The 21,379-nt window shown below is 40.6% G+C and overlaps 1 protein-coding gene across 1 annotated transcript in view; it reads right to left on the bottom strand.

The window, feature by feature from the left end:
- Positions 1–21,379, bottom strand: part of glg1a (golgi glycoprotein 1a) — a 247,916-nt gene that overhangs the window by 98,145 nt on the left and 128,392 nt on the right. Inside the window, exons 11-12 of the mRNA XM_039762406.1 lie at positions 6,339–6,492; positions 197–334 (exon numbers count right to left, since the gene is read on the bottom strand). Coding sequence (XP_039618340.1) covers positions 197–334; positions 6,339–6,492 — 292 coding nt within the window. The remainder of the gene's footprint in view (positions 1–196; positions 335–6,338; positions 6,493–21,379) is intronic.

Genomic DNA, 21,379 nt, shown 5'->3' with positions numbered 1-21,379 from the left:
CAAACTGCACAACAAACTGTGGTAAGACTGGAAATTGAACCCAGTGTCCTACCAAACGTAGACACCACTATTAAGTGTTACCATGCAAATGAAAAAATAAAAACAAACTACTTAACTAGAAATAAAAGCTTTCCAGTGAGACACGGTAGAATGTGAGGAAATTAGGATACCTATGGTAAAGACATCAAGCATCTACCTGTCCACTTTCTGTCTTCTCACTGCACCATTTGCCCAAGTCTTTCATGCATCTTTCTTGCAAGGAAGGATCAAGTTTCACATCAAGAGCACGCTGGTGAAGTATTCGTTGAACCTCAGCCTTGCAGTCTCGTGATAACTGGAGGAGATGTGGGGTATAAAAAATAAATAAATTCCATTTTATTTAATGCCAATCTTGCTAACTTATAACACTAAGCTTGCAAGCACAGTATTGTTTGCAAAGAGATGTTTACATTAAGGATGGCTACCAAGACAAAGCTGGAACATATAGATTCAATATGATTGCTTTTGTTTTTGTGAATTCAAGATTTTTTTTGGCAACATATAAAAACAAACAGCATAGGCCTGTGATAATTTTTATTTATTGTTGTGCAATAAAAAGAGATGTTAATAGAAAAAAACTTCATACGTACAATATTTATAAAAAAAATTATACAATTCTGTGTTTATACATTTCTGGACATACAGTACCAGATTAAATTTGTTTTTTAAATATTCAAATTGGAATATTAGATTAATTTAACATTAATTGACAAATATGCAGAAAACAAACAACATAAGAAATATGACAAACGAGAGGGCACAATGCAGTCTTTCAAGCTTATTTAAGTAATAGCTATAGCTGAGCTGTCCCAATATCTTATCCATGTTAAAAAGTTTTCAAGGTTTTTGTTTCAAATACACGACTCTGAAGTTTGTTCCAGAGTCTCACAACTCTTTGAAAAAAACTGCTTCCTGATTACAGTCTTAAATGCACTTTCCCTTAACATCTGTTGGTGTCCTTGCATAAATGATTCACCACTTAGCTGGTAGAATTTGGCTTGATCCACTTTATTTATGCCTTGACAATTTTGAAGGCATGGTTTAGGTCCCTATGCAGTTTCCTCTGCTTAAGACTGAACAGGTTTAACACTAGAATTACCAGAGCCTACGAAAAAACTCGTAATTCCGTCCCACCTTAAATCGTTTCTTAAATCCCTTCACACCTCTCCGCCAGCGCCCTTTGTCTTTTAAATGTGCTGATAAAGAGAAGCTAGGAGCAGCCGGCTATTCCATCCCCCCACCAATTTAGAACGTGCACGAACTTCTCCCAGCTCATGCCTTGATTGAGTATCTGGGAGTGAAGTGGAGTTTTAGAGTAGAAATAAAAAATCGTTATTTAGAACATACGCATTTCATATTTGTTCCGTTTCTACAGTAATCTGTATTAACACATTGTTAAAACAGAAACGTTTTTTATATTCTAGTAGTAGATGACAAAATGTAGGCATAAACTATATAATGTATGAAGCCTGAAGTCCAAATAGCAAAGAAACATTTTCATAAAAGGTTCAGATATAAACAACAATTGCGTTTTTATTCAAATATAACTGCAGAAACAAAAAGCCGCTTTAACATGCGACATTGACAGCAGTTTATTATAACTGCCTCCGTGGTTCAATGGAATCAGTTCTCGCCTTGGAATCAAAAGGTCGCGAGTTCGATACTGCACCACTCCATTTTAAGAAGTAAACTGCTCTTAGTCTTACTATTTTAGAATAAAAGCATACATTTGATTTCAGTCTGTAACAGCCGGTGCAATTTATGATCCTTGTAAAGGTTAGCTTTTTTTTTTTTTAATTCACTTTTCATTCTCTCAGTCGCGTTCAGAATCAATCCATACAACCCCATCTGACACAGCTGTTTTCACTAAAGATGGAGTGGCGCAGGATAGAACTCGTGACCTTTTGATTCCCAAGCGGGAACTGATTCTATTGAACCACGGAAGAAGTTACAATAAACGTATGTCAATGTCGCATGTTAAGGCGGCTTTTTGTTTCTGCAGTTATATTTTTGAATAAAAGTGCAATTGTGTTATTCTTGTGAAAATGTTTCTTTGCTATTTGGACTTCAGGCTTCATACATTATATAGTTTATGCCTACATTTTGTCATCTACTACTAGAATATAAAAAACGTTTCTGTTTTAACAATGTGTTGACACAGATTACTGTAGAAACGGAACAGACATGAAATGCGTGTGTTCCAAATAACGCTCTATTATTTCCACTCTAAAACTCCACTTCACTCCCAGATACTCAATCAAGACATGAGCTGAGAGAAGTTCGTGCACGTTCTAAATTGTGAGAAATCTTATCACTGAACGTTGCTCCAAATCTAGTATTTTCATACTTGATTTGAATGAGGATTCTTCTGACGTCCTGTCTCTTGGAATATTAGACTCTCACTAAGCTACAACTGTGCATGAGCAACCTTAAGACATGTCACAACAGGCTTGCTACTTTTTTCATACTCAGGTAGATAAATTATTAAACACCCCTCAAATTTTATGTCAACCTCAGATGACCCAGGACTGCAAGGTGCTTCTTTTACTGTAACAAGATGCAACTTCTGACCCATTTAACATAGTTACACCATAACAATTGCACCACAAAATAGTGGTACCCAGAAAAAACAACATGGTGTTAGAAGTTTTTTTTTTTTTTTTTTTTTTAACATTACAAAACAATAATACAAATAAATTAAGAGTGTAACTAAAGAATTACACACACATACAGTACCGTATTTATATATACTAACTTCAAAAATTTTATGAAATAAAATTTTCATTGAAAGGTTTAACATTTCTGCAGTGGGTTGGCACCCTGCCCGGGATTGGTTTCCTGCCTTGTGCCCTGTGTTGGCTGGGATTGGCTCCAGCAGACCCCTGTGACCCTGTGTTACGGATTCAGCAGGTTGGAAAATGGATGGATGGATGGTTTAACATTTTGTTTTATGCAGTTTCCAATATGCCACAAGTGTTCATTTTCTTAATTTATACATACAGGGGAGTGGGAGGAAAGAGGGGTGGGGGTTTTGGCAGTCCTGGTGCAATGCTAGAGAAAAGTTGTTAAGGTAAAATTTAGTTTTTTTTAAATTTCATCACATAAGTGCTAAATAAGTTATCGTTGAATGCCACTAAAACCAAAATAAGTCTCTAGTATCTCTGTATTCAACTCCCCAGTCTGACAGTCAGCTTACAGTGCTGACTACCCTCATATGACAAAATTCTACGAAAAAAGTAGTATAACTATTGTCCTTACCCATGATTCAAGTTTGCAGTATCTGCTAATTTATGCTAAGAATGCAGCATGGCCATCCAAGTAAAGCACTGTGTCAGTTTTTAAGCAAGACAACAGCTACGGAGATCTTTTTATAGCATTCCAGGAGCAAAGGTATAGGTACAGCAGTGTTCTCCCATCCTTTTTCTGTGGTAGCACACTTTTTGCACACAATTCTACCAACCACAAAAGCATTAAAACTATACATGTGCTAAACTTTCCGATTGTGGGGGATGTTGGGGTGGGATGTGCAAGGAAAGCAGCTCTGAAATTGCCATTCACAAATATAACACTTAGTGAGCACTTTGGACACATTTTCCATCCGCTTCGTCCTGGTGGTCCACTCATTGCTTCACTCCACTGATTTGGGGTCAGAGGCAACTCATATGCTCATTGTCCCTTGGCTCTGCGAAAGTCGCAGGTAAACACACACCCAGGCAGAAGGAATTCTGACACATCTCATGGCTAAAGTGCTCTCTAAGTGCTGTGTCTGCAAAACCGTGATCACGAATTGCTTTTAGGTCTGCTTCACCAGCGTAGTCCCATCTTCCTCAGACAGGTCTTGACTACCTCAGGTTGCATGTCTCTCTCAGACCAGGACCCAGGGGCATTACACCGTTATTTGCACAGCACACCAGCTGAAAAACACTTGCGTAGAGTGTTATTACCAAGTCATAGATGGCAATGCACAACTGAGGATAGTTTCCTGTATACCCATTTAAGATATTCTTTCAGTTAAATCAGTCCTTAGCAGTGCATTCCAAGTCAACAGTTGTTTCATCGTTTTTTACTTAGACGTGTCTGTGTCTTATATGCTATGCCAATCTAAGAATTAATACATTGGCCTCATTTTCTTGTTGTCGCTTGCCTTTTAGGAAGGCATTCAAATTCAGGTTGTACCTACTTAAATAGTATTTTGTTTAAAGTTCAGGTTTTAAGGTCACTTTTTTAGGTTTAAACTATGTCATTAATATTTTTTTAATTCATTTGTATTGATTCTAAATTGATTTAGTGATTCAGTGTATTTACTTCATGATTTATGTATTAATTTTATAATTATGTTTAATGTTAGATGTGATTAATTGCATAAATTTATGCGATTGTTTTTTTTTTTTTTTATTGATTCCCAGCCCTAATTTTTTTTAATTGCAAAATCAGAATTGGCAATAGTCAAAATCAAAGAGGCAAAAATGTTTTTTTTAAATGATGCAATATAAAACCTAGCAAAACTTTAAAAAGAAAACATGTCATAACAGGTGGAATGGGGATTGAATGGGATTTTTTTCATTTATTTACATTTTTTAGTTAGCATATCTGGAATTAAGACTATTAATTTAATTAAATGCATCATATATGAGCCCATCTGTAAAATCTGTTAAAAAAGGTCTTGTAAATGCTTTTAAAAACTGAAAGTGGACTGCTCAAAAAAATTTAATGGAACTCTTTAATTGCACATCGGATCTTAATGAAGAAAATATTCAAGTGGAAAATCTTTACTGAGTAATACTGTGTAATTTGTAACAAAATGATGTAACAACGATCAATGGAAACCAAAAATCACCAACCCATTAAGGGCTAGAATCAACATCACACTGAAAATCTAAATCAAATACTGAAAATCAGAGGCAACTCTGTGTGACTCAGTAGTGTGTATGACCCCATGTGCCTGTATGTACTCCCAACAATGTCGGGGGCATGCTTCTGGTTAGATGGCAGATTGTGTACTGTGGGATCTCTTCCCAGACCTGGATCAGGTCATCAGTGAGCTCCTAAACAATCTGTGGCACTAATTGTTGGCGTTGGATGCACCAATACAGAAAGTCACAGAGATTCTCAACTGGATTCATGTCTGGGGAATGTGCGGACCAGTCAATGACATAATGCCTTCTTTATCCAGGAACTGCCTACACACTCCAGCCAAATGAGGTTGGACATGGTCAGCTACAGGAGCAATGCAGGGCTCACTGCACCAGTGTAAAGTCTGACAATGTCTCTGAGGATTTCATAACAGTACATACCAGTTGCCAGGGTGCAAAACTCAAAGGATTGCCATCACAGATGATCACTGACCCACTGTCAACCTAGTCGTGCTGGATGATGTTGTAGGGTGCATAATGTTCTACTTGGTGTCTCTACACTCTTTCATGTCTGTCACACGTGCTCAGTTAGAACCTGCTCCATTCTGTGAGGAGAACAGGGAGCCAGTGTTGGAGCTGCCAGTTATGATATTTTCTGGCAAATACCAATAAAGCTGAATGGTGATGAGCACAGGTCCCAATAGTGGAAATCAGGTCCTCAAGCACACAAGTAGTATGCACACCGGTAGCCAGCTGGAGGTCATTTTGTAGGGCTCTGGCAGTGCTCCTCTCATTCCTTCTCACACAAAGGAGCAGGTCCTGCTGCTGGGTTGATGCCTTTCTATGGTCCTGTGCAGAACTCCTTGTGTAACGGATGGTCTCCTGGTATGTCCTCTATGCTTGTGACACAGTGCTTAGAGACACAGCAAATATTCTTGCAACTGAATGTATAGGTATGCCATCCTGGGGGAGCTGGATTACCTGTGCAACCTGAATCGGCTGCAGATACTGCCTCATGCTACCAGTAGTGACAAGAACAGTAGCAAAACTAGAGAAAAACCAGTCAGGAAGGATAAGGAGAGAGCAATTGTCTGACCACCCCTGCAAAACCATATACTTTTTGGGGGGTTGTCTTGCTGTCACCCTCTCCTGTGCACCTTTTGTCACTTTCATTTGAACCAAAGCAAATGACGTTGATTCACAATTGTTTTTGTTTCCTAACTGGACAGACTGATATTGATGAAGCTTAACCGACTGTGTTAGAGTGTGATTATTTGTTCCCTTAATGTTTTGAGCAGTGTATTTTTATTTTATCTTGAAGCTTAACAAGAATAAAACAATATTTTACTTTCATTACATGGACACTTCAAAGAAAATGTTCAAATCTTTATAAATTAGATGGTAATTTAGAAACAAGCAGATACTGTACAAATATATTTAACTCACCCTACGTCCCTGTTCCTCTGTGCGATAAGCATGGCGATACAAGCAGGAGAAAATGGCCCCAGGTGGCATAACTTCATTAGTGTCGTTCCAGCCATGAGTATGACAAAGTCGAGCAGCATCTCCTTGGCACTTGCGGTACAGAATTGGATCAAGCCTAGCAAAATAATCAGTATAACCAATGAAGCCAGCATTTTGGTCACTTTTATACTCACTTTGAAAGCTTCTTTTCCATTTACAAGACAGACATGCTGCACATAAATACAAATATAGTATGTTTAAAAGAAAAACAAAATGAACACACAAAATAATGAATTATGTTAATTAATGTAGCTATCCCAATTCCATGCTTTCTTAATCAAAAAAATAAAAAATGCACTTTGTTATCTTCACATTATTAACAGTTACTACTGGTATTTCAAAAATATAAATATGACATAAGATAGTAAATGTTCAATTGTTAAATAAATTTTGAATAGACACACACTTTTCACTACTGCAAATATTTTAAATATCTTTAATACTATATACTGCAAAATTTCACTTGTTGATTAATGCATCTACTGCTGGCTTTTACAAATAAGCAAAAGTGAGGACCAATTGTCAACGAGCTTTTCTGAAATAAATTGATCAATTCAATATCAAAAAGTAAATAATAAAAACACCTCAATAACACTACTGTGAAATCTACAAAAATAAAAAAATCACATATTTTGACATTCCACTGGTCCTACAAATTAAAAATTTACGGTGTTTTTTGTGTTAAAATTCAATTTATTAGAATTATCACACAATAAGAAGTTATGAATTTTATATAGGAACTATTCTTGTAAATCTGTACAGCCCTCTTACAAATACACTGTATATGTTCAAAGGATTTATTACTCAACCATTTAACAGTGAAAATTACATGAGTGATTTGGTGTACACCCTCATTTTCTCTCAGAACGCAAACACAATGAAGAAAGAAACTGGCTACTGATTTTTGCCACACCAAGCAGCATCAATATCCAGTCACTATTTAAGGAATGAATGTGGAGGGGGTACACTCCTACAAGTACTTGGGTGACCATTTTAATAACAAGCTGTACTAAGAGCAGAAGAGACTCTTTTTCCTAGGCGACTGTATTCATTTAATTTGTGTAGTGAAATCCTTTAAACGTTCTATAACTCTGTGATAGCTGGGTCAATTTTCTAAGCTTTAATTTAAATTTAATTTACATTTTCTAAGTGTGCTGGGCCAGTAAGATCACTTTAAGAGATATACTTTGAAATAGCTGATTAAGAAGGCATGCTCAGTTATGGGATGCACTCTTGATTCACTGAATGTTGTACTGGCAGAGAGAACAAAGAAGGTCATTCTGAATAACTAGCTGTGCTACCAGGCAAAAACAAATTGAAATCTAAGTAATAAGCCTAGACTTTAGCATCAATGCTTGCACCATGCAATGCATACAGTGAGGTAAATAAGTATTTGATCTGCTGTTGAATTTGTAAGTTTGTTCACTTACAAAGAAATGAACAGTCTCTAATTTTTATGGTAGTTTCATTTTAATGGAGACAAAAAAAAAAAAAATTAAATCCAGAAATAACATTTTACATAAAAGATATAAACTGATTTGCATGTCATTGAGTGAAATACGTATTTGATCCCCAACAACCCAGCCAGAATTCTGGCTACCAGATTGGTTGTATGCCCACGTGGCACACAAATTACAATCAAATCAATCAATTAAATTATAGAAACTCCAAATCTCAACTCATTATGTGTATAAAGCACACCTGTCCACAAAATGAACTTCTTCCATTGCAACCTCTCCACCACCATAGGCAAGACCAAAGAGTTGTCAAAGGACGTCAGGGACAAGTTTGTAGACCTGCACAAGGCTGGAATGGGCTACAAGACCATCAGCAAAAAGCTTGGTGAGGTGGTGACAACTGGTGGTGCGATTATTCAGAAATGGAAAAAATCTAAAATGGCCATCAATCACCCTCGGTCTGGAGCTCCATGCAAGCTCTTGCCTCATGGGGTGAGGATGATCATGAGAAAGGTGTGGGATCATCCCAAAACTACACAGAGGAGCTTGTTAATAATCTGAAGGCACTTGGGACCACAGTCACCAAGAACACCATTGGTAACACAATACACCATAATGAATTGAAATCTTGCAGCACCCACAAGGTCCTTCTGCTCAAAAAGGCGTATGTACACGCCTGTCTTAATCCTGTTATGGATGTCATGACACTAAAATTAAGTTTATGAGAGGTTAAGATAATTTTGACTCAACTGCATGAAGTGCAACAGAGAGCCAAAACTGCAAAGATAACAATCTGTTTTTCGAAAACATTTAACAAGACTTCATGATTATCTATGCTTATGACTAATATTAACCAAGAATTCAAATTAAAATATGACAAATTTGCAATGTACAGTATTTACGTAAAGATATTATCTAATACAGTGGGTACGGAAAGTATTCAGAACCCCTTCCATTTTTCACTCTTTGTTATATTGCAGCCATTTGCTAAAATCACTAAAATTATTTTTTTACCTCATTAATGTACACACAGCACCACATATTGACAGACAAAAAAAAAAATTTTTGAAATTGTTGCAGATTTATTAAAAAAGAAACACTGAAATATCACATGGTCCTAAGTATTCAGACCCTTTGCTCAGTATTTAGTAGAAGCACCCTTTTGAGCTAATACAGCCATGAGTCTTCTTGGGAAAGATGCAACAAGTTTTTCACACCTGGATTTGGGGATCCTCTGCCATTCCTCCTTGCAGATCCTCTCCAGTTCTGTCAGCTTGGATGGTAAACGTTGGTGGACAGCCATTTTTAGGTCTCTCCAGAGATGCTCAATTGGGTTTAAGTCAGGGCTCTGGCTGGGCCATTCAAGAACAGTCACAGAGTTGTTGTGAAGCCACTCCTTTGTTATTTTAGCTGTGTGCTTAGGGTCATTGTCTTGTTGGAAGGTAAACCTTCGGCCCAGTCTGAGGTCCTTAGCACTCTGGAGAAGGTTTTTCTCCAGGATATCCTTGTACTTGGCCGCATTCATCTTTCCCTCGATTGCAACCAGTCGTCCTGTCCCTGCAGCTGAAAAACACCCCCACAGAATGATGCTGCCACTGGCATGCTTTACTGTGGGGACTGTATTGGACAAGTGATGAGCAGTGCCTTGTTGTCTCCAAACACTGGGGAGAGGCAAGACACAGGACAGCCCGCATGGAGTTTGCTAAAAGATACCTGAAGGACTCTGAGATGGTGAGAAATGAGATTCTCTGGTCTGATGAGACCAAGATAGAACTTTTTGGCCTTAATTCTAAGCGGGTACAGTCTCCACATTTCTATTCGTCTGTCGTAGAGGCCTCATGTACCTCCGAGCCACCTTGACTGTTCATAGAGGCATATTTCTCGCGGAGGTGAGTCGCCATATGCAGCGTGTAAAACAGTTTGCGAGGGGTATCCCATGGGATCCTTAAAACAATCCTTTACAACTGAGGTTAAAACACAATGAAGTAAGCAGTCTTTAAAAACCGAGTTTTCGGTTGCGACGCACGACCGTGTGCACCATAGCAAACTGTTTTACACGCTACATACATTGTGCACACCCCCCCCTCCCACCTCGCTACTACTGTGGTCGGGTGTCTTGGTGGATTATATTTAGAAAAGCAGTCAACGACTCAAGTGACGAATTGCAGGTGGGCACATGAGTGGGCAGTACATACTGAACGAGAATTCAGCAGACTAGCATGACGGAGGGAGCTGAATGGACGTCCTTCTCCTCTCCTCCCGTTCCACACTCCGCGCCATGCACACCTATCCCTCTGTCTGGCAAGAGAAGGCGCGATTGCGGTACGCCAGTTTTCAGTCACAGACGATTGTGTGTTGGTTCGTTCCGTGCATTGTTACAATGTTGCTTTTCTTGCTGATTTATTACATTACCGATTTTTCAAATGTTAATTTTCTCCCTGTGCTTAAAAATCATTAAAAAACCGGCCTGATTATGCAGCGTATGGTATGCCGCGGGTTGGCTAGTATTAGATATAGCTAACTGTTCATTAGATAATGATATTTTCCCCAGATTCTTTAAAGACTGAAGATGTTAAACTAGTTAGAAAAAAAAAAAAAGTCTTCACTTTTGTCTTTTTTCGTGTCCCTGACGTCCTTAAATTTTCCTGACATACGCCAAGAAGATAGTAGCTCCTTATCATTGCGCTAATAGCCCACAGTTGTTTTGCAAATATATGGTTATGCAGAACACAGCCTGCTACACATCTTGATCTGTGTTACACCCATCACCTGCATTCCTCTCTCACCACATTCATAAATCTTCTCTTAGACATTCCCCTTTTCCTCTTACCTGGTAGCTCTATCTTTAACATCCTTTACCCAATATACCCAGCACCTCTGCTCTGCACATGTCAAACCAAAGCAATCTTGCCTCTCTGAATTTCTCTCCCAATCCTCCAACCTGAGCTGACCCTCTAATGTACTCATTTCTAATCCTGTCCATCCTCGTCATACCCAGTGCAAATATTAACATATTTAACTGTGCCACCTCCGCCTCCTGCTTTCTGGTCAGTGCCACCATCTCCAACCCATGTAATATAGCTGGTCTCACTACTATCCTGTACACCTTCCTTTTCACTATTGCCGATACCCATCTGTCACAAATTACTCCTGACACTATTCTCCACCCATTCCATCCTGCCTGCACTGTTTTTCACCTCTCTTCTACAATCTTCGTTACTCTGTACTGTTGATTCCAAGCATTTAAATTCATCCACCTTAGCCAACTCTACTCCCTGCATCCTTACCATTCCACCGACCTCCCTCTCATTTACACACATGTATGAGACTGTCAGTCCACTAATCAAGTTGATCGTCCTGGTGGACCAGGGGACAGGAGGGACTGAGAGTGAAGCAACAATTGAGGCTGGTTTAGCAAAAAGTGCGGAAAACTTACTGGCCATTGGGAAATTGAATATTAAAGCTGACTGAAACCGGAAAACTTGGCTCTTCTGCGTTGCAAAGCACGAATCCACGTATTCATCTGTGACTGAATAAAGACGAATTGATTGAACTATTCCTGTCTTCCTCAGGCATTACTTTCACAGATTATTATTTGGCACCCAAACAGTTCCCCTCCAGTCGGAGAACCCGAGTGAAGGTGCGAATTAAAGACAGGAATATGATAGGTGACCGGTGTGCACAGCTGCTTTACCGTCTGAGAGAGGTACTAGGGACGTAATGATAAGAGCGCCTCTTGGAATGAGACGGAATCTTAAGTAGCCTCGTAATTAGAAGGGAGCGGTGGAAGTTTAGTAAAATGGGAAAGCACCTCCTGGTCAGGGATTCGCTAAAGAAAGAAATTGGAAAAACTAGGTGTGAATGAGGAGCCTCTGGTCGGACGATTGTTTTCGGAAAATATACCAAGGAAAAAAGAAAAGCAGCTCTCCAAGACGCTACATAGAACAGAAAACAGGGTTAGATTTAAAAAATAATGAAAACGGTGGAATAAACAGAGCGGGGGCAGGTGGCCAGTAGAAGGCTCTGGTGATATGAGTGAAATACAGGAAGTGAGGAAGATTGTATATAGTAACGCACAAGGGTACTGTAGTCGAGAAAATGAAAATGTTTGATAAAACTGATAATTAAAGATAGAGCCCTGAATGCAATGCAGAAGTGCAATGAGGGACTGCAAAGCCAAATGAAACTTACAGCAGAAAAAGAAAAGTTGTTCTTGATAATGCAAGAACCGCCCCCAAATGATGAAATGAAGGATGAAAGAAGGAAGAATAAGTAAATAAAAACAAAGAACAACAGGTTATACCTTGATTTAGCGTCAGCATGCGTTTCCCCTCCCTTTGAGGACAATAGTCCATCACCACCCCTTGGGGCAGCTGGAGGAATTAATGAGGGAGAGGAAGAAGATGGTCCCGATGATTTTTAAAATGAACAGTTTCAGCCAGAGAGGGATGAAGCAGGGGGAAAGGGATGCCTCATAAGCCCCGATTTTGACCCCTCAGGGTCAAACATGAATATGAAAGAATGGAATTTTAAGCACCATTAATACAAGTGCCCATTCTGCAATATAATGTACAACAGCCTGACTTGGATTAAAACCGCCCCACCTTCATTGGACCTGCCAGAATTAAGAGGTGGTGCAGGAATTGCTGAACCAGTTCATGACGGCAAAGAAACAGTTAGATGACATGAATAAGCCAAATGCTGCAGAATGGATTCAGGTCCTCAGAAGAAAGTTAATTTCAAGCTTAAATGATGTGAGAGGGCAATGAAATGAGACTCTGGGACGGCAAGGAGTTGATAGTGGCCAGTTCATTGTCCAGTGGACAGTTACAAGCACAAATAAATGCACAATATATCAGCCATCTAATGCCCAGTGAACTTGTTTAGACAGACTTGATGACCCGCCTGTGCCTTTGCATCTCACTTACGGAAAAGTGAGTGAAGGTCACAACAGAACAACCCACCGCCCTTGCACTGAACACCACCATTACATGCTCTTATTGTGCCTTGATTGTTCATGTTTTTCTCAAAACAGCAAAAATGTCCTGGGTTCCTCTTGGATTACAGTATTTAAAATCTTTACTGTATTGCATGATTTTTTGGACTGTATTATGGTGAAATCTGGCTCTTGGACTTTTTAGCTGCTGCTGTCAGAAAAAGAGACTATTTGCATAACAAACTGTTATATCCCAGCAGAATTGGCTGGAGCAGTATCTCTGTTTTGTCACAACAACTGCTTTTCTTCTGGAGTCCCACATATCCCTTGCTAAATCCACTCGCTTTCAGTGGCATAATGTGAAACAATGGGTATTAGGCATATCAGGAAGGGGAAGACTGGGAGTATGTGAGACCTAATATTTGGTCCATCCCAGATGGATCTGTTAAGAAAATTCCAGGAGGACGAGTTGTACCTATAACCGGATCGCTCTGTCATTTACCTTACACCACTCCACGTACACCCATGCAGTTTGCCCTTCAAATCTTTTTAGTTAGATTCGCTCCATTCATCTCTCTGGGTACAAGGGAAATATGTTGAACCCTTGGTCATTTTCCCAAAGTCATCCTTCCATTTACCTTGTGCATATCATCTTTTTTCGCTTGAGGCCGAGGCCGGTATTACCATTGTTTATGCTGACTTAGTTAAGCGGGGTGCTATTAGTCCGATCCAATACTCTCCTATTCTTCTAGTTAGAAAGGCAGATGACTCATGACGCTTCTATACACCCTATGACTCCTATATTCCCAAGCCCTTTCACTATTCTCTCTCTATAGTCCCATCCACTGCTATGTGGTTTTCTGTTACTGATTTTGGCGAATGCTTTCTTTTCAATTCCTGTTCACCCCAACTCCCAGTTCTGGTTTGCATTCACTTTTAAAGGGATGCGTTGCACCTGAACTGTGATGCCACAGGGATATACAGAGGCTCTCTGTGCGTGCGTGCATGTGAGTGTGTATGGACAAGAATTACAACAGATAAAAAATTGAAAGGTTAATGGTCAAAGGGGGGTGGTGTCCTGGTGTAATATGTAGCTGAGTTGCTTTAATGCTGTGAGGCGAATAAAGCGAAGACGACACAAAAGCTTTGTTGGTCTTCCTAGCGGAAATAGTGTTCTGGAAAAACCCGAGTCATGATTTGACTGCAGGGGAATGAATGTGCACAGTCTCCAAGACAAGTTATGTCCGTTCTTGGAATGTTAGGATATTGCCGGCAATGGGTTTAAAAATTTTATTTTTTTGCTGAAAAAGCACAGCCACTCCAGGATTTACCGACTTCTTCTAATTTGGCTTTAACTGATAAAATTTCATGGATGGAGCAGGCAGAAGGCTTTAACTGATATAAAAGAAATTTTGATGTCTGTACCTGCGTTCATATTTCCAGACTAGTATCGCTCTTTCACTCTGTTTGTGGACGAGAAAGGGGGGTGTATGACTGCAGTATTAACTCAACAACAAGGAGATAGACAAAGACCGGTCGCATAACATTTCTAAAATAAAATAAATAAATAGATAAAACTGGATCCAGTGGCCGCTACAATCCCAGCCTGTTTGAAAGCAGTTGCTGCAGTAACAGAGGCCATATTAGCACGCTCAGATGTTGTTCTCATGAGTCTATTAACTGTTAAGGTACCACATGCTGTACATTCAATCTTAGTACAGACAAGAACATCTCATTTGACAGGTGCCTTGCGGTAGTGAAGTGTCAAGCTTACAAGGGGGAAACGAATCCAGTGAGTGAGGGAAATGCGCAAGCACACATGTGGGCAAAGAAAACCGCCTGGGATCCTAATTCACCACTAACTTCTTTATTTCTATAACAGAAGGAGGAACAAGAGTCACACTGTAGCAACAGAAAAAGAGATAAAGATGTGACAGAAAGAAGGATCAGAAAAAGATCCGAAATGAATTTGTATCCATCCATTAAATATCTTTTTTCCCCAAAAGCTTCCTTTCCAGGTATTGCAAATGCTGTGCAGTCTGGCCCACCCTTCCAGAAGATGCAATGATGGCACAGGTGCAACAATCCTGTCATGCCCAAGGTCTTTCTAACTTTGCGGATTACTTCTGTAAGAGGTGTACACTATGCCAAAGATTTAATGTAGGAAAAGGCTTGCAGGTAAGTCCGGCTGTAACACCAAATGCCGGAGGGCCCTTTGAACATCTGCAGATAGATTTTTTTTTTTAACTAACCCCGTCACATGGGTATAAATATTGCTTAGTAATCATCTACGTTTTCTCACGCTGGGTGGAGGCTTTCCAATGCTGGCACGCAAATGCCAAGTCAGTGGCCAAAGCGCTACTTAAAAAAAAAAAACAAACAAAATCATCCCACGTTTGGAGTTTGCCTCATAAGTTGCAAGTAAACACTCTGTTACAAGAACTGACTCAGTGGCTGTAGATTGATGTCCGCCACTATGGCAAGCATCATCCACAGAGTGGAGGGATGGTGGAGCATATATATTCCACCTTAAACATTTAAATTGGCAAACATCTTTGAACAAATAGGCCTATCTTGGGCTAATGGATTGCCTTTGGCTCTGGTTGGTCTACAGGGAAGGACTCATCGCCAAATAAGACTCTCACCATTGGAGATTCTTACTGGCCGCCCTATGCTAATGTGCTATCTGCTATGTAAAATTACTCTCCACATGGTCAACAATGATCTTGCATCTTTTCTTTCAGGTCTGCATACTGCCTTACAGATAAGAGTGTATGAACAAGTGAGGGAACGTGGTGAACTACCCCATTACCTGAAACGTAAATTTCTATACCAGTTGGGACTTGGGCTCTCACTAGAAACACACGGTGAAGACACTGGCACCAGCCCAGGTCGAGAGGACTATTCCAGGTGACTTATGAGTCCCAGGACAGTAAAAGTGCCTCACGCTGTTCACTCCATCTTAGTACATTTTGATAGTGTATTGCCCTTACAGTAGTGAGATGTAAGGTTTTTTGCCTGGACTATGTACCCTGTCAATTGTCACTATTTAAAGATGCTCCACTCTGAATCCGGCTACCCTACTTAGGGAGATGGGGAACCACACGACTGCCATGATGAGATAAAGGTCCTGAAAACCAGGCCAGACCTCTAGGAAGCTCCACTAGAAACAGCAGAAGTACTTTAATGTAGACGGCTGTTCCTTGCGATTAGACGACAGGACACTCTCCACCAGTTATGCAGTGGTCAAAGGAGACCACTTACTTGAAGCAAATCAAATCTCTTCTACGTTAAGCGCACAAGTAGCTGAGCTGATAGCTCTCACCCGGGCTTGCCAGTTATCTGAAAGGAAGGTCATAACCATTTATACAGATTCCAGATATGCCTTTGGAGTCTGCCATGATCATGGGGCATTATGGAAATTAAGGGGAGTCAAAACCAGTACTGGTAAGCCCATACAACATCAGAAATTAGTGGAATTCTTCTCGAGGCTATAACAAAACCATCGAAACTGGCAATAGTTAAATGCCAAGCCCATACTGGGAAACAAGAGTCAGTCAGCCAAGGAAACGAACTGGCTGATCACTTTGCTAAACAGGCTGCCTATAATAACACATCAGTCTCTTTATTCCAACAAAGGGATGACAAAGACCCTGATAATCAGATTGTTTCTTTACAGAGTGCTGCCACTGACCGAGAAAGAATAAAGTGGTCCCGAGAAGGATCCCTCTCTGATGGGGTCTGAACCCATAAGCAAACTAACAAACCTTTCCTCCCAAAAGCTTCTTTTCCAGGAATGGCAAAAATCGCACACAGCCTGGATCACGCAGGAAAGACGCTATGACTCAGTATGTTGAACGACATTGGGAAACCACAGAGCTCTATGCATATGCTGAACAATTCTGCCGACAGTGTGCTCTATGTCAAAGGTACAATATAGGAAAAGGAACTCAGGCAAGTCCCGCCATTACCCCAAAACCAGTGGGTCCCTTTAAACAACTTCAAATGGACTTCATTGAACTAACGCTGTCCAAAGGGTATTGATACTGCCTTGTGATTGTCGATGTGTTCTCCCGGTGGGTAGAGGCTTTTCCCTCTAAACATGCAGATGCAAAAACTGTGGTTAAAGCTTTAATAAAAAAAAAAATAATTCCAAGATGGGGAATACCACAGAAACTGCAGACTGATAATGGTACCCACTTTGTGAATTCTGTAATAAATGGGCTGACTACTTGGCTCCAGATAAATGTACATCATTATTGCAAATACCATCCCCAAAGTGGAAGTACTGTAGAAAGGTACAATGACACCCTAAAATCAAAATTGGTAAAAATCTGTGAGCAGAAAAATTTAACATGGCCAGATGCTCTACCCCTGGCCTTGATGGGGTTGAGAGGAAGGACACATCGGCAGTTGGGACTGTCTCCATTTGAAATTTTAACTGGACGTCCCATGCCCGTTGGCATGGTTATCGGAAATGTCACTCTGCATACTGTGGACAATGATCTTCTCTCCAGTCTTACAGGTCTCCGAGCCTCCCTGCAGGAAGTCCACGAATAGGGTAACAAGGCTTGGCAGACAGGTCCCCCACCGACGGAGTTCCAGATTCCCCTTGGAACATGGAAACTGGTCAGAGACACCCGAAGGAAACATTGGCATCAACCTCACTGGAGGGAACCATTCCAGGTGCTACTATCTGTACCACACATGCCATGAAGATTGAAGGACTCTTTTCTTGAATGCACATCTCTCACTGTAAAAATCATTAAGCTTTTTTTTTTTGGACTTTCTGTGTTAGGACTCTGTCAAGGGATTATTCCTTTTTCTTAGAGGATAATCTGCGATAAGTGGTTGCAGGTTACCGTTAAACAATTAAGAACAGATTCTGTTATGCATGCGCCACTGCTAAACCCCATCTCCTAGTTGTATCCCTTAGGAATGCAAGTGCCTGGTGCCTCTTTGTTTTGAAATACTCCTGTATGTAATAAATCGGGATGTAGCCAATTTACCGTAATCTATGTATGACCTCAAAATGAACTGTCTTTTTTTTTTCCTTTGGCTAATGAATAAGCTAGGTAATATAAAGAGAATTTTTTTCTTTTAAGCAAGATTGTCTGTTCTGACCAGCCAGTAGCACCCTGGGGGGCTGCAGTCTCTCTAACTCACCAAGAATAAAGAAATTGCTTTTTATTTTAAATTGGTGTTTATCCCGATGTTTTTCGACTTCAGCGCTCACACTTCCCAGATCGGTCCCCTCTGTCTAGCCAAATCGATACAGGTCCTTTTCTCCCTCCGTTGTGTCCAACCTCTCATACAACTCCCCACCAGCCTTTTCTTTAACCATTGCCACCTCTCTCTTCACCTTGTGCCTTATCTCGTACTCTTGTCTACATTCTGCATCTCTCTGACTATCCCACTTCTTCTGTATACTCTCCTGAGCATCTCCATTCCAACAACAAGATTCCTTTTCCTCCTTCCTCTGTCCAGATGTCACGTCAATCACTCTTCTTGCTGTCACCCTTACTACTTGTGCTGTAGTTGCCCAGCTGTCTGGCAGCTCTGACTGCCACCCACTGCCTGTCTTACTTCCTCCCTAAACTCAACCTTGAGGTCTTCCTTTTTCAGCTTCTACCATTTGATCCGTGGCTCTGTCCCCACTCTTCTCCTCTTCTTGATCTTCGCCAGCCTATAGACCACCATCCTACTGCTGGGCAGTATACTGGTTCATACAAAAAAATGTTTATTTTTGTTATGATATGGATTTTTCTTATACCGGAACACCGGTTTAAATAGCCTAAACAACGTTCAGCACGTGGCGCAGCAGGAAACTGTTTAAGGGGGGACCTTTTCACTGCTGCACCTCTAAACATGCATACAACTGAGTACATGCGTTAAAGGAGGTATTTAGCGCTGAAAATGGACAGACAACTTTCTTAAATGGAAGCTGTAGCAGACAAAGTTGAACATGACGACACAGAAGAACTTATGACAAAAAAAGGTGCAGTTTCTGTTGTCTGGAGATACTTTGGTTTAAAAAGGTCGGATGTGGACCATTATGTTCAAATGTGTGAATACTGTTTCTATACTACTTTATAATACTGCAAGCCGAGTTGTACTCATTTTATTATTTATTTTTTTTAAATACTATGTAATGTACCTGGTTACTGTGTAATAGTGTAACGATGCCGGTCCCCTACAGACTCCCTCTTCCCACATGGGTCTGTTGAACCAACACCGTCGATAGTTATAATCGAGATGAGCTGAGAAATCTCATTGAAACCAGGGGATGTTGGAAAGTGCTCATGTGCTTTTGTTAAAAATAGTCAAAAGTAAAACCAAAAGTTTCCATTGTGCAGTATTCAGAAAAATACAGTACCCAAATAAATGGCAAATACATAAAACCTGTGAAACGTGGGGATAAAATCCATAATAAATAAATCCGTTAAAATAGAGGTTAAAATGCGGTCTCTTTCCTCGCCCGATTGCAGCACACCACCTTCTGTCCCCATGGCTCACCCTATACTGGCGTTGCTGGCGAAACCTTTGTAGCACAAACTGCTTTCTGCCAACCCCTGTCTTGGCTGCCGCCACACTGCGCAGCCAGAACATCCAAGGTCAGCACACCTCCCATCTTCCTTTACGTGCACTCAGTCGCTCCTCAGATCCATTGGGAGGCCTTACATTTCACTCGCCCCACTCTACACGCTTAACCAGTGGGGTGAACCAGCCCCTAGATCGCCTCAGCCTGCGCTCCCGCACGGAGCCCCAGCTCGTGCTGCCTTCACCTTCCTGGTGTCTGGATTGCCTCCCATGACTGCCTTTTCCCTTCTTTAACCTCCTTGCGTTCTCTCTTTTCTTTTTTCCTTCTCCCTATCCTACCGGCCCATAACTATATGTCTCCATGGCCGCAGCACCTTATTCACACACCGCAGTAAGCCGATAAAGCAATTGAGAACGATCGGGTGTGACCCGCCCCAATCACCTCATCAATGCCCCCGGTTGTGCAATCACACCCACAGAGACGGACACGGCGAACTGGATTTAAAAACGGACCTTATTTTTTTTTTAAGCCGCAGACCCACTATAAAACAAATATAAGTTGCAGTTTTAATATTTATGTATATACAGTGGAACCTCGGTTAATGAACGTCTCTGGACACGCACAAATCGGGTTACGGCTAAAAAGTTCGCCAAACTTTTGCATCTGTTCACGACCACACACTCGGTTGATGAAAAAAACAGTTTCCCTTCTGGTTTGTACGTGCAGATGATTTCCACAAGTGTTCAGTCTCTCCTTGTGCATTTGCTGTGAACTCTTTGTGCTCTATTTTGTTTCCCTTCCAGTTTGTATGCAACGATGATTTCTGCACGTGTTCAGTCTCTCCCTGTACTGTACACTGTTCTTGGTGCATCACGCAGATGGACTCTCCCTCAAAACTGTAACCTCCTCTCAACCCAGCTTCCTCCTGTGGTATAGCAGGTCCACAGCTCCCGTCAAAAAGGCCAGTTTTAATAAATAACAACTGCACTCGCGGCTTAGCGAGGGGGCGTGGTGGTGTGTGGCCGAAGCGGTTCCTGAGGAGTTCGTGATGTGGCTGTTTCTCACCTAAGTGCACAGGTGAGAAGCGGTCTGCATCTGTAATTGTTCCCAGGAGCTGCTGATTGCCACGACTACCACGCCTCTTCATAAATAGGAGAAAGCCAGTGCAGGAGAGAGAGAGAGTGAGAGTGAGCGAGCGAACGAGAGAGAGAGAGAGAGAGAGTGTGAGCGAGCAGCTGAGCAGGGAGCCTGGGTGTTTGTTTCAGTGTTATTCAATGTTTTTACATTTAGTTTACTATTACACTGTGCATTCTATGGCATAGTTAACTGTTTCTGTGCTTAATCTTTAAAGAAAATATATTTACATAACAGTTTGTATGGTCTGGAACGGATTCATTGTATTTACATACAATCCTATGGGGGGAAATTACTTCGGGTCACGACCAAATCAGGTTACGACCAGAGTTTTGGAATGAATTATGGTCGTGACCTGAGGTTCCACTGTAGCTTAGCTTGAAGCAAGGTCCATATTAATGAAATTTGCCTTAATGACAGTTCAGTTGGTAAAGATGTCATCACCAAGTTGCACTTGGTTTATTTCATTTTATTTTGGTGAATACTGTGTAATGTACCTGGCCTTGAAGTTTTGAAATAATAGTATTATTACTGAAAGTTGCACTATTTTTATTATTTATTAGTTTAAATATTATGCAGTTTAATGATGGTAAAGTTGCTTAAAAAGTCACTTTAACATGTTGGTGGACAGAGATTGTTAACATTAACCGAAAGTGTAGTTGGTTTACAAAAAATATTTACTATTTATTCCTTTTCTAACACGTGTTCAGTGCAATACAACTTTTGACAAGCACCTCTGGATATTTTACTAAGTCTAAATGCCTCTTTGGAAGGTTGACAATACGTTGTCAATTTTAGTTTAAGTTGTTTGCAACATTTGTTCAATAAAAAGGTTCTATATTTTGACTGCAACTGTCATGCAATGTGATTTCTTCTCTTCATTAGTGTCTCCTCC

The sequence above is a fragment of the Polypterus senegalus genome, chromosome 9 (assembly GCF_016835505.1).
Source record: "Polypterus senegalus isolate Bchr_013 chromosome 9, ASM1683550v1, whole genome shotgun sequence".
Taxonomy (NCBI): domain Eukaryota; kingdom Metazoa; phylum Chordata; class Cladistia; order Polypteriformes; family Polypteridae; genus Polypterus; species Polypterus senegalus.
This window is presented reverse-complemented; position numbering and strand designations above follow the sequence as displayed.